This window comes from Watersipora subatra, chromosome 1 (genome assembly GCF_963576615.1).
Source record: "Watersipora subatra chromosome 1, tzWatSuba1.1, whole genome shotgun sequence".
NCBI lineage: Eukaryota > Metazoa > Bryozoa > Gymnolaemata > Cheilostomatida > Watersiporidae > Watersipora > Watersipora subatra.
In genome coordinates, this window is record NC_088708.1 from 51373459 (window position 1) to 51387804 (window position 14346).

Sequence of the window (14346 nt, forward strand, 5' to 3'; positions counted from 1 at the left end):
TGTTTGATAACACCTTTGGAAAAAAATGATAATGTTCGACCTACTCTAGTATACAAGTCTACGCAAATGCATGCTTAGTGTTGGCTCAACCCTAGAGGTTTCTAGCCAGCCTTAGACGTTACTGGCCTCCAATAGCTTTAGGTTTCACTGGCCTCCAATAGCCTTAGGTTTTACTGGCCTCCAATAGCCTTAGGTTTCACTGGCCTCCAATAGCCTTAGGTTTTACTGGCTTCCAATAGTAAGGCCAAAGGGCTATTACTTCTGCAAGTTTTTTCTCAAGAACTACTGACAAAATGGATTTTTGGTTTTGACTGTTTGATACTCATCGATGTTCCATTTTGTTCAATAAAACCATTAGCTAATAAAACAATCTCTTCTTGAAAGACCTAAGTACAACTTCGTAGCATCAAAGATATAGTATTCATGGCTGGTATTCCAAACTACGACGTTTTCGTGATGGCTGTGAATTGTTAGTTTTTGAGTTTTTAAGAGCTTGCAATCACAATTCCACATATTTTGCACCTACAACACAGCAGAGTGAAACATGGCGAATCTTTTGATACCAAATAACTGTAAAGCGAATTTTGTTGCAAGTCAACCTTTAATATAGTTTTGTTGAAGTTATGCTTGTATGTTGAATAGCTTACTGACGTTTGACCGAATACACCATTTCAATACATAGGTCACGATTATTCAATATTGAATAAAAATAATAGCGGAATCTTGCTAAAAGTTTACTACCAGTCTTACCATTATTAGAACAATTGCAGGACTGAGCCAGATGTGCAAGTACCTTATAATACAGAAATAGATGACAATGTACCATTGCACTGTCATCAAACTTGGCCAGGCATCTGCCAGTTGGTCTATTTTTACACAGGAGTGTAGTGAATACTCATTTCATCAGGGCAAAATCCAGATCAACAAAATAGAAAGTTTTAGTCACTTTTTTAAATTTACTTGCAACAATATTAGTACAAACATGTTTTGGTGCGGGTTGCTATTTCTTCTTTATAGCCAGTGCTCTGGGTTATTCCAATTCACTAACTGTCATTTTTATGGAAATAACCCAGCTCATTTGCATGAATTCGTTTTTAATGACATAGAAATGAACCGACCCGCAAGCAATACTTGGGTGTGTTTGAGTCACTCAGAATGCGGACTCGGTAATCTCCATATTACATAAACATACATGATTATTCATGACAAAGTGACAGCAAACCTCTTAGAGAAGCACTGTAGCCTTTATGATCTTGACATTTTTGATGAAAAATAATAAACCAATATTTGCGTTTCACATTTCTTATAGGCTGTAAACAACAATCAGGCACACCTACCAATGTTGAGCATTTCAGCAATAATTTGTCTCAGCCTTGTTTTGACACCCTCGATTGACATTCCCCATCGTCTGTGTCCAAAAGTAACTCCGCCCCTATTACTGTCAATAAAACGACATAACGTCCAGAGTAGCGTCACTGCTCTGGTTGACACCGCTGGCTGGTAGGCGAAAGCTAGTGGTAACGTTAGAAATGGACTACCAATATACAAACCAACCTTACTCTGTTCGTAGATGTTCTGTCAGTTCAACAATCTCGTCTCGTTCTGATACTCCTCCATCTTCACCGCAACCACAGCATCAACCACTGACGCTAGCATCACTCTTCAAAGACTACTGGGTATGTGTTTTAATATTTCAAGTAACCAAAATGCTGCATATAGGAAGAAGCCTATCTCACAGGCTTTTTACTACAAACTACAGCGGCAAGAATTGCATCATTAGCTGATGTATGTAGATTTGTATGTTTGTTACGTGAATCTAATTGTTCTCAGGGATAACAGTGGACTGCTTATGAGCCGTTTTCATGCATACCGTTATCAGATAACTGTTGTGTAATGAATAATTGCTAATATTCGGTCAACATGTAGTATTAATTTGCCCCAATTCACAGACCGACTTCCCACATGCAGTAACTCAAGTGTTTGTTTACTTTAGTGGTTTCTTCAGGTGCTAGTATATGTATTTTTGCATAATAACAGCTCATTTTGACTGTAAGGTGTTAATTTTATGCAATGCGTGTGATACTGAATACATGCTTAGCGTGATGGATTTTGTGCATGTTGTTATTGTGTTTTAGAGCGCGGACTTTGCAGAAAAATACATAATAAACTATCCTTATGCGGAATTTTTATCTCATTACACCCAACAATCAATCTTCGCCAAGTCGGAGCTGCCGACCGTCCAAAATAATTTTTGTGTTTCTAATTACACCCTGGAGAAGCTGGCCCTCCACCAAAACAGGTACGGGTACGATGCAGCTATTCTGGAAGATCTGGCTCAGCATATTCCAGCCGCACAACGAATGAGGTAATTTTATAAAATTATCAATTGTATATGTAATGTTTACCCATAGTTTGGACAATAAACATTTACTGGCAGCGTCTACTTGGAGATGTTTTAGAGCAACTACTTTAATGCTCTCATTGGTCAATGATCTCTGCCTCATGGTCGTTTTTACACAAGGCGATCGCGACGTCTTTTGTCAAATCTTTAGAGAAAATCGCTTTGCGATTAGCTTGTGACAACCCTTTATACCTGTGTTTCACAATACTGGATCTTTACCTTGACTTTAGTTATAGATGACTATTATTGTCATCTATAAGTCAGTAAGATAATAGGAAGATTGTCTGTCATTTTCATTTACTCTTTAAAAGGTAATTATTAGTCGTTCAACAAGGTGCTGCCTTGCTTAAACATCTAACACTACTAGGAATATGTCATTGCTAGTAATATGTCATCGCTAAACATGTTGTCAATTCGCTGTTGGAAAGTCAGCACGGTGGATTATTCAGTTATTCACCACACATACACTGACTGCTTACTTATGCAGTGATTTTGATAATTGATATGCAGTCACCTACTCACAAATTGGATAATATAAATGAACCATCCCGTGTATGGAGCAGAGCTTCATATTTTACTACATTTTCATTGTAGCTTTCTCACCAAAATACAAACGAGAGTGGACAAGCTCATGCAGAAGCGGCAACAATTGCCTCTCTGTGGGTTCTGTCGCAACAACGGCAAGCCTCCGGAGGTATTCCTATCCCACACTGCCCGAGATGAACGTGGACGCGTCAGCTGCCCAACATTATTTAAATACCATTGTCCGCAGTGCGGAGCAAAAGGCGAAGATGCGCACACCATTTCCTACTGCCCATTGAGCAGGAATATGGAAACTCGCCAGTAATAATCTCTTTTGTCAGTTCCATTTTTTCTACAAATGATATTCTCAATGACAATCTGTACATATATGATTGAATGTTCCCACGGGTACTCCGATCGTCGCGATAGGCGATGATGAGAAAAAAGAAGGATATATTACAAAAAACACCAACTCAACCTTTGAATATCGGGATTCGATACGCAACGGCTACAGGACAAGCTTGCAGGACAAGAACCTCATCGTTGGATTAGCCACAAACAGCCTTTGCATTAGGTAAATACATGTTTGTGACCAATCCAATGACGAGGTCAAAAGTTCATTTCGTAAGCTTCTCCTGCAGCCCTTATATATATATCAAATCCCGATATTCAAAGGTCTACATTAGACACTCGTTTCCGCCCGCAAGTGTCTTTTGAAGGTTGTATATTGTTAGCAAAGGCGAGTGTTTTTATTGGTAAAGTTTTTGGTTTTTGATGTATATTTTCAATCAAAGCATTTCGAAAGGTGAACGAAGGCATGGTTTTTTGTAATATAACCTCTCTTCTCATCGTCGCTTATCGCAATGCTCGGTGTACCTGTGAATGTTTCCTTTTTTGCTTTACAATTTTGTAATTAGTATTTTTGCATGAGATCTCTGCATGCATGACTTTCTTAAAGTATTTACATGTATATTCCTTTGCATGAGGAATATATAAGAATAATAAAAACTTTACATGATTCATGCTTGCAACACGTATGACTGTCGGATGGTTTTGAACAAGTGTTTGCATTTTAGTTCAAAATAATCTCTATAGTAATCTCTGCCTTGCCAGCCATGGGAACATTAAGTGTTGGTCATTTATTTCTGATTCCCTTTGCATAGCGGTGAATTTTAGTACTCATGAAGTAAGAGGTATCCTATCCTGCTCATGAAGTAGGAAGCACATTTTACTGCAGTTGAAGCTTGATAGGCCAATCATCTATTGTTGTTTATTATCAAACAAATGAATAATTTGCTATTATGGGATCATGACAATGGATACAAATTATACAAATAGTATATAATGATGAATTACACTGAAAGACAGTTAGTGAAAGACTGAAGGTACCATGAACTGAAGAGATCTGTGGAGACCTGACCAGGAAATACATATATCCTAGCGTGTTCTTGTTTAGAAGCTAACAGTTTACAAGGGCTTGAATCAACATCATAGTATGTTATTCTAGTTTTGCTATTGAGGCGGTCTAATAACCATAACCTGAAGGAACATTTTACAATTAATTCAAAAAACAACTAAGTCCGCAGCAATAGGCAGATCTTGAAGATGCAGCGCGAAATGGTCACTTGGTTTGGCAGGCAGTATTCCAACATCTATGTTACACTTGTCTGCGCTTATAGCCAACGATTGATGACACAGGTGTATGAATCATTCCTTGATAGTTGGGCTCCGGAAAGTCGCCAACAGCGGTGAGCTGGTAAGTCTCGAGGAGTACCGACCAGATCGTCTTATTCTGGATGTAGGCAAATGTCTCGCCGATGCACCGGTGCCGCCCGGCTCCAAAAGGCACATAGCAAAACTTGCTCTCATTCGCTAGCTTTCCCCCACCATCTAGAAACCTGTAAACAGCCATTTGATTTGGTAAAGGATCCTCGGCTATATCTTCTCAGCTTGGAGGTAAACAGCGATTGCCGCCGTCCTACCATGTAATTGAAAATTGATCAAAAGGTAGCATTAATAATCTGTCTTCTCCAAATATGATGCAGGCCTGACCTCAGGCATATAACCTACAACTACCTTCTACTGTTTGCCCTATTGCTCGGCAGCGTAAGCATTCCATTTCTAACCACACCTAGAGCCAGGGCCCTTCTACTCGGTGCACTGTGGTCAGCAGATTTTTGTGAGTAATTGAAAGTGCAGAGCCAAGGCGTATAGCCTGTGGACGAAGAAAGGCCAAGGTAACAACTCATCATATATGCATTTCTGGTTGAGCCACCCACAGGAATCCCTCACGACCAAGTGGCAGGTAAACAAATAGATTTTCTCGCCATTTACAATATGACAAGGTGACAGCATCGATACGCATACTTTGGTGGACTAACGGAGATGTTTGGGGTGAGGGACCTCCCTAGCCGCCTGCCATGTTTTTGCCAGGAACAAAAATATTCTATGAAGACTGAGCCAAAATCTGTCACTAAAGGACAGTGAAAACAGACCTTAACCCAGGGGTTCCCAACCTTTTTCATTCAATTCCCACTTTTGCCTTTTCATAAATTTGACTCCCCCAAACTTTTAACTCACATGACTAAAACAACCGATACAAATTATAATCCTACTTTATTGTACATATCTAAACATATAACAACATAATTTGAATTTTTACACAGCATGCATATACCGCACAACAATACATGACCTTCGGTATGGCGGTGAGATGGTTTATGACTAGCTTAACTTACTATCCAATCAAAATCTGGATAGATGTGTTCACATACTGACTAATAGCTCATTATTAGCAACTAGTGTTACAGATAAAACCAAAATGTTAACTGATGAAACTGAACTGACAAGGCGCTGCAGGACATAAATTCAAAATTTATCAGATCAGATACCCCTCTATTCCCGCCTTGTATATTCAAAATTCCTCCCTAGGGGAATTTCTCCCTGGTTGGGAACCCCTGCCTTAACCAGAACTAAGATGAATACTGTAAAACCTTTATTTGAACGGCATGGAGCTTTATTACTTTATTAGAGGTGACATTCAAAAAAGGGTGGCGTTGTATTTTTCAAACGCCTCGTAGTATATCATAGATTGTAGGAGTTATCTATTATTCATCGTGTTGAGAAGAAATATTTAATCCCTTCACAGGGTGAATCGAATGCTGCCTATATTTTGTACTCTTCTTCAGGCGGAGCGACATTAACCCTTTTAGATGCAAGGAATTTGCTAACTTTCCTTCGATCTTGAAATAAATATGCATAAGGAAGCTGATACTTGTCTCTACCAGATAATATCTCTTGCTTGCAATTAAGCTATGATGATCTTTGATTTGCTGGAGCTTTCAAGTTTTTTATTTCATTCTAAATTTGAAGACATATTTTCATCTATAGGCCTATACATGTATATACAGTTAAACTCGGATAAATCGCCCTCGGATATATCGAACACATGGTTAACTCGAATGGATTTGCTTGGTCCGTTCCCACGCAATGATAAATGGCTTTAGATAACTCGACCGAAACTCCGATAACTCGAACAGTTTTTTGCTAAACGGCTACCGAGACGGTTGTTACTATCACTTTAAAATATCCCTTTATTCCAAGCCATAGAGATAAACATCGACTTTTAGTAGTTCTTAGGCCTCGTTATTACTAACATCGACAAATATTTTCATTAACGACTTTTCTAAAGGTTTGCAAAAATCAAATTTTACCAAACATCCGCTTAGCGATAAGCCCTCCGAAAGCAAGAAAAGTGAGGTAAAATTTGGATAACTTTAAAGTAATATCGGCAAAATTGATAATGGGTTTTTAATAGTAAAGCAGTTTTGTAATAACTGACTTACTGCAAAATTGATCTTGGTTAAAACGCTCGGTAGAAAAATACGTATTTATTTTTTCTGAGCGTTTTAACCGTGATCAAGTTTTGCTAATTTTAATCTGAGAACGTCCTGGCAGTCACACCTAAAGCAACAAACAAATCTCAAGCGATAGAAAAATATCTATACTTTCTGATTAAAAATATTTAAAACTTCACACGAGAGACCCTTTAACTTGCAACAAGCAATCTATGCTTTTGATTGATATATAGTTTGTATATGTACATGTATCTACTGATAAATACGTGCACTTATGACTGTCCTGATAACTTGAACGCTCTAATAACTCGAACACTTTTGCTCGGTCCCTTGAAGTTTGAGTTATCCGTGAATAGCTGTAGCTGGACAACAATGCAGACGCAGTCATAGCTTACCGCCATTAGAAGCCTAGCTTATTAAGCAGCTTACTGGAATTTTCTGTTGGCAATGTGCCTGGCTAATAGCTTGAAAGTTACAGTTGTTTGACAAAGTTTTAAAACCTTTACAGTTGTTTTTATTTTTCTCTTAATTTATTTCAACTACACAAAACACTTCCCTCATGATATGTAGTTTAAACATTAGAATGGTAAATGTTGTTATATGTTAAATACAAATCAATTTTCTGTCCAATGACTTTGCTAGGTAGCACAGCTAGTTTTATATCTATATTTAACAAGTTTGCATAAAAGCTCATTGTACTCATCCATGTTTGCTCAGTGATGTTTTCTACAGTTTGTAGCCAAAACTGGCTCTTTATGTGCAATAGAAAACGAGTTATGAGCGTCGATCCATCGAAAGTCAAGTTAAGATAATGTCAACGATGCTATCAAATAATATTCGATAAATCTGACAATTTAAAAGTAAATTTTTTAAGAAGTTAGAATATACTCACATCAATTGTTACGCATTGAAACAGGTTTTTTATGTGACATGCAAGATGAATGAATATATACAAACTGAACAGCTGTGAAAATTTATAAAGATTTCCGGTTCTGAAATGGCGCGACGTTTGCTTAACAGGATTTTGGAAACTTCTAGGTTCAGTTGGTAGGTTGTTGGCCAAGGCAAACTTATAGACTGTGTGAGCAGAACGAAAGAACTGCCAGGAAGTTTGTTTCACTTGATGCGAAACTAATAATTGATTGCTTGTAGAGATAAACAAACATAGCCAACATGTGGCCCAAATCACCAAAAGATGACTAGATAGAATTGTAACAAATAGAAACTGCCCATTGGCTGACTTGGTTTTATCATTATTGCAATCAAGCCATTACTATCATGACCTGTATAGTATATCATAGACTGTAGGAGTTATCTATTATCCATCATGATTTCAGCACACACCTGAACCAGCAAAGTACATTAAATTGACCGCAACATAGCAGACTCCGAGAGTTTGAGATGAGAACTAGCCTGTCTTGACAAGCGTAAAAACAAGCGTCTTGTTTTTGCGTAGTTGTAATAAAATAATAAAAATAAAATATAATAGTTGTAACAATTTATGTAGAAAAAAACAAGATTACACCGTATAACCAAAGACCAGTTTCTGTGATAAACTTTAGTAGAACTTAAGAATAAAATAAACTCAAAATAAAATCCATAAGAACAAATAAAACTGACTGATACAAAAAATAGAAATAAAACTGACTGAGCGCACAAATAACGACATGTTTAGTCGCTGTTGTTGCCTAAGTTCTCAAATTCTAATAAAGTTTACTGCAGAGAGGGGTCGCCAGTTAAACGTTCTTATCTTAATTTTTCTACATAAATTTTTGCGTGAAATCCGTTATGATTACTAATGGAGCGACCGACATAACATCGCAGCCGAACCGCGTAGACAGAAGAGAACAACTCCTTATAAGTGCAGCTGATGCATCAGGTGCAGTACGTCTTGTGACAAGCTGTTGTTGCTCGCCGCTCGACGGGGGGACAACTACGCAAAAACAACAGCTTGTCAAGACAGGCTAGATGAGAACCGGATTGACTTGAAGGTTGATATATGAATCAGAAATATTTGATAATTTACTATGAAAAGAGAACGATGACTAAACAAAAGTTTTTCATTGGGTAAATTTGATTACCGTAATCATACACGACGCAGACAGACACCATATAGCAAGGAGAACTATTTCAGTCTGATAGCATACGGTAAATCCAAAGTATAAAATGGATTTCACTGTAACAAAGACAATAGTATGTAGACTGGTCAGCCTGTTTGTCGCTATAGAAATGGGTCACAATATGCAGCCAATCGTATGATGGTAATCTGTGCGTGACTTTCTTTTTGAGCGTCTAAACTATCGTTGCCTAAAGCAGATATTCTTGTAAAAATATTTCATTTCATTCGCTTTCCAACTAAAAAAATGAACGGTGAATCTTTCATGTAATTATAAAATTGAAAACAATACAATATATAAAACTAGAAAAAACTAAATATACAAAAAATTTAATTATATATAAGAAACTAAAGTAATACTTGCTAAAACAGGCTTTCATCACATTTATGGTAAAGACAGGAATAGCCTTGTGCGTACCAGATGGAGTTTTGATAGACGTCACAAAGGATATATGGAGCTAGCCTAACTTATTACAATGTGAACTTTAATTAACAAAACAAATCTATATTTCCTCATTTTTACTTTTGATATTTTTTAGAGTCATCATTAATTATCATGTCCTCTCTCACTCATCTCAATGTTTATGTGCATAACTTTCATATTTTTCTTCACAAACACTAATAGATGGCCTCAAAGATTCCTTAACCCTTTCGCGGGCAAGATCTTTTGGGCTATTTAAGACCCCCTAGGCAGATTAATTTTTCACAAATTGATTAAAAAAATCATTGATATACTTTTACTTATGTAGGGGGCCTATTATGTTTTTATTATACAGGTAAATACAAATAAACATTTATAAGTCAAATTCTTATATAAGTATTTCTCTATCTATAGAAATTTTGGAAGCATTTGCCCTGGCAGAGGCCTACACTGCAGTCTTGACATCATGTGCTTATTATTGTTCCTCTATAGCTTTGCCTATAGCCTTTGGAGGACGCCATGACAGCAAAAGAAAGTTGTTGCACTCTGAAAAATTTTCAGAAAGCAGCAACAGAAGCGTAAACAAGCTACAAACCAAATTTTCAATTTTATTCAAATACGTTTGTATTTCGAATTTTTCGTTCGTTCAGTATTGCAAAAACTATCGCTTTTTTTCTCAAAACGGCTAATTTTTTGGTTGCTAACCGAGAACAATATATTTTAGTTTAATATTAGTAAAAAAATTAACTAAAAAAGGCAATAAGCTAACCAGAAATCAATTTATAAAAAACGTTCATGTAGCGACATAATAGTCGCTCTGCCCAGTGGTGTCAATATCACGAAACGACAATAATGTAGCTATGCCTGCAAAAAGGTTAATTTTAAAAAAGGCGCCGCTTTACTTGATTTTACCATTAATACTACTCACACTAGTCTTCTTGAAATCCATGATTTAAAACTGAAAATAGAAGGTATGAAGTACTGATCAATTATATTACTGGTGTACCTTCACCCTAACAAAGTGAAGTTGAACTTACATGACCCATGCTAATTTTATTCACACTAGTCTATGCTGATCAGAGCAAATCATACCATGAGACAAAAACAAACAAGCAAACGTATAGATATACCGATTTAAAGAATGGCAAAGTTTCGAGAAAATTTGAATGTCGTCTGCTAAAAACGACTTTGGATACTGAATCAAATATTTGTACAAGTTTTAGGTGACATGTTGAAAAGGTGATCAAGTATTATGATTGCAATTAGAAAGATAGATTTCTGGCCACTAAAATAGTAAAAAAATTATTGCCAAAATTATCGCGCGCAAAACAAGCTCAAACGTATCGATCTGCAACATTTAAATTTTACCCTAAGAAACTTTTATTATTTTCCATATACAATAATTTTATAAGATTTTTAGAAAGCCATGCACAGAGCAAATAAAATTTGATGACAAAAAACTAAAACGAACAGGGTGTTAGGCAGTAGAAACAGCCAGCTCCAGAAACCAATGGAGGTCAGTCACTTCATGAAACAACTGAACATCACAAGTTTCTCCATGGCATCCTACACCACTAAAAGATTTATTAACTATTGAAGCAACGTACATACACAAATTTTAAACTATACAAGCACTGCTCTAATTTACATAGCAAAGTTCCAGCCAACTAGCCGCAAATGGTTGAATCTCTGGTGCACAGGCATAGTTGTTTATCTCTGGAACACCGGTAATGCAGTACAATTGAACCGTTATACGTGAGAAACTGTCATGATAGTAATAGATGTGCGTTTTCCTTGACTGCGGCCATTGATAATGGGTATATTGTTATTACTATATACTGTTAATGGTGATGAGCAATTTATTGGAGGGCATTCTCTCCATGCTTTGGTTATATGACATAGTAAATGCGCTTGCCAAGAACAACACCGCGCAGCTGACTATAAAGCGATTGACAGAAGACAACCCATGGCTAGACAGAACCCTCTACAAAACAAAATCTAATACCATGCTCTAGCATGCGAAAAGAAAACTGGCTGGCAGGAGGACCCTGAAGAAACCTTGTTCAGCGTTTGTTGTCACATTGATCAGCTGTCCACGATAGCCCTCACAGCCCGAGTTCCAATACTGTGTTGACAAACATGGTTAGGGATGCAACACGTTTTCTTGTGACCAAAAGTCAAAATGAACTACTAACGCTCTTGGAACATTGCCAAGGTATTTTTAGTATTAGACATTGACTTGTGATTTTATAGAACCTAGCACCCTGGCAGTCTAATGCACCATGAGAGATTATCAGGTGTAATAACTATGGGTACAATTAACTTTACATCTATAGCGATATGAAACGATATGAAGAAACAAGTTAGGAATCTGCAAAAGAAGAAACACTCAATATGATAATGAAAGAAAATAAATATAAATAAATTGAACCAGTTTATAAAGTTTTCGTAATTCAACTTGAGCTACTTTCATATGTCTATCGCCAAAGATTTTTTTCTAATCCCGCGTCTATTGTGACAGAACCTTAAAACAACAGATCCATACAGAACAGAAACGACTTTCCAGGGATCTATAATCGAATTCGACTCAGGGTATTTTGGGATCCACTTTTGATTAAAACAATAGCTATAGAATAAGACTTTTCTATCAAAGTTACAATGAAATGAATGCTTAGCTGCTCTTGGAATAAAAAATATATTCCAAGAAAACTTGAAGCTTTAATTTGAAAAGTGCCAACTCACAAAAAACGCTGGAACAATACTTACAACAAAAAATATGTGTTTTTTTACAGCACAATTTGCATTTCACTACGAACGCATGAAATTCTTAGGAACAGAATTGGCATACTAAAATCGCTTTGTTAACTGCCAGCTTCTTATTCTACACATAAAACAAACGCCATCATCCCTCAAATGTAAAGGTTGACTTGCAATAAAATCCACATTACAGCTATTTGGTATCAAAAGATTCACCATACCTTACTCTGTTGTGTTGTAGGTGCAAAATATGTGGAAATGTGATTACAAGCTCTTGAAAGTTCAAAAACGAACAGTTAATCGCAGCCATCACGAAAACGCCATAGATTGGAATCTCTTTCCAAAACAGCTCAAAAATAAGACGTAGCTGACGTAACTGTTCATTTTTGAACTTTCAAGAGCTTGTAATCACATTTCCACGTATTTGGCACCTACAACACAACAGAGTAAGACATGGTGAATCTTTTGATACTAAATAACTGTAATGTGAATTTTGTTGCAAGTCAACCTTTAATATCAATCCATATACTGTGCAAGCAGTACATATTTCAATACTAACTGATACCTTTCTGGGTTGAATGCACAGTTGTCTTCTCCCCATACATCTGCCAGCCTCTGATTGGTGGTCGGAGATACGCATACCGAATGATTAGTAGGTATCGTGTAGCCACAAACATTCTACAAAAACATGAACCAAATATGGGGCAAACAACAATGACAGCCACCTAAAATGTCTATACACTAGACTCCCGCTATTATGTAAACCGTGTACGTAGATTCAACTTATCATAAACAATTTATGTAAAGTTTTTCCTTTGTAATAGGTGAGAAATTTCTTAAAATGTAAAGCCTTGATTCGGGGCAAGTTCTTAAATTTGATTTGAATAATGAGAGTCCTACAGTTAGCCTTATAATGTCAATGTAGATCTACATTGATATTGAAGGCGTGCCTCCATTAACTTAATATAAAATTGCTGTAATCCTGAACCATAACCCAAGTATAAGTGATAAAAAGGAGAGAAGCTGTCAATACAAACCAACAATACCACAGTTGCTGTACAGTCAGTAAATTAAAAAGTTACGTTTAGTTTTTCCCATTTGAAGAGACAAAGGAGTGATTTCAGGAAGCTCTTGGAATGGATTATACTACAGCGGGTCCTTGCCATACGATTTTAATTTGCTTCAGTGTTGGCATCGTAAGGCGAAAATGTCTTATAGTGAGGTATAGAAACCCATAGTAATTATCTAATGTAAACACCCACTGGTGAAAATCATCAAAATTTTATATACAATGTACGTACTCTACATATTAAAAATTAGTAACAATATAATATGTTAACTTTAGTAACTATAGTTACCTATAAATAACTTTGTGTATTTAGTGGTTGATCTGCAATAAAATGTAACATTACAATGTAGGCCTACTACATGCAGTACCTACTGTAGGGAGTTCTTACTTTCTGAGAGAGACTTGTAAAATATGTGTTGAATTTAATTTGAATGACTAGATTACTGAACACATACTTAAAGGTATGTTTTAGTATGTATTTTACTAAACTTCAACTTTGTCATCAGCTAAAAATTTATCTGTTTCCGGTTTCGTTTTCACTTTAACGAATAACGTTGAAGTGAGAGAAAGCGAGCATCTGTCTCTTTCAGGCACAGTGGGAGAGATTTTAGCGAATAGCATATCAGAATTTTTGTTATTACATTGTAATCTGTACACGGAATGCAAATTTGAATTTCGAGAAAAATCTTTGTTGATATTATGTGACAAAAGAATTGCGCACGGCAAAAACAAAAGAACATCGTGTTCCACATCCTAAGGCAAAAAATCTTATAACAGGGTCATCATAACCTGAGGCCGGACTGTATTTACATGTATTTTATGGTTCGCATAATAGAAAATTCCTATAATGTAAACATTTTCGCAACAGATTAGTTATGTTGTGGGGCCATCTACTGCATATACGAGTTTCTAAGATGGTAAGTTCTATTTAAACACACCCCAACGTCTCCCACCAGCAACAGCCAAGTTGCCATCCATTAACACGAGCTGGTACTCTACATGTTCAGCAGTGGTAAGAGCAGAGGTAACTTATATCAAGCCTCCAGCTTCAACTACACAAGGTGCAGCGATGAGCTATGGAAAATTTTTGTTTACGCAATCCTGCACTTGACTCACACCTGTGTATTCAAGGTCACGGGCTGGTGTGAAGACGTCCGGTACAAAATTTTTTGGCAGGTTCACACCAGTGTGCTTTGAAGCACT

The 14346-nt window shown here is 36.7% G+C and overlaps 3 protein-coding genes across 3 annotated transcripts in view; 2 read left to right on the top strand and 1 right to left on the bottom strand.

Annotated features, from left to right (window-relative positions):
- Positions 1-14346, top strand: part of LOC137410522 (lanosterol synthase-like) — a 294280-nt gene that overhangs the window by 191111 nt on the left and 88823 nt on the right. The window lies entirely within an intron of this gene.
- On the top strand, positions 1498-3931 carry LOC137409189 (uncharacterized). The gene is made up of 3 exons (XM_068095546.1): positions 1498-1676; positions 2136-2365; positions 2996-3931. Exons 1-3 carry the CDS (start codon positions 1530-1532, stop codon positions 3246-3248), a joined length of 630 nt encoding a protein of 209 aa, XP_067951647.1. The 5' UTR covers positions 1498-1529; the 3' UTR covers positions 3249-3931.
- LOC137410523 (lanosterol 14-alpha demethylase-like) overlaps positions 4198-14346 on the bottom strand; it is a 55747-nt gene continuing 45598 nt past the window's right edge. The window contains exons 9-10 of the mRNA XM_068095953.1: positions 12640-12752; positions 4198-4821 (exon numbers count right to left, since the gene is read on the bottom strand). Of these exons, the coding sequence (XP_067952054.1) occupies positions 4581-4821; positions 12640-12752 (354 nt within the window). The 3' untranslated portion in view covers positions 4198-4580. The remainder of the gene's footprint in view (positions 4822-12639; positions 12753-14346) is intronic.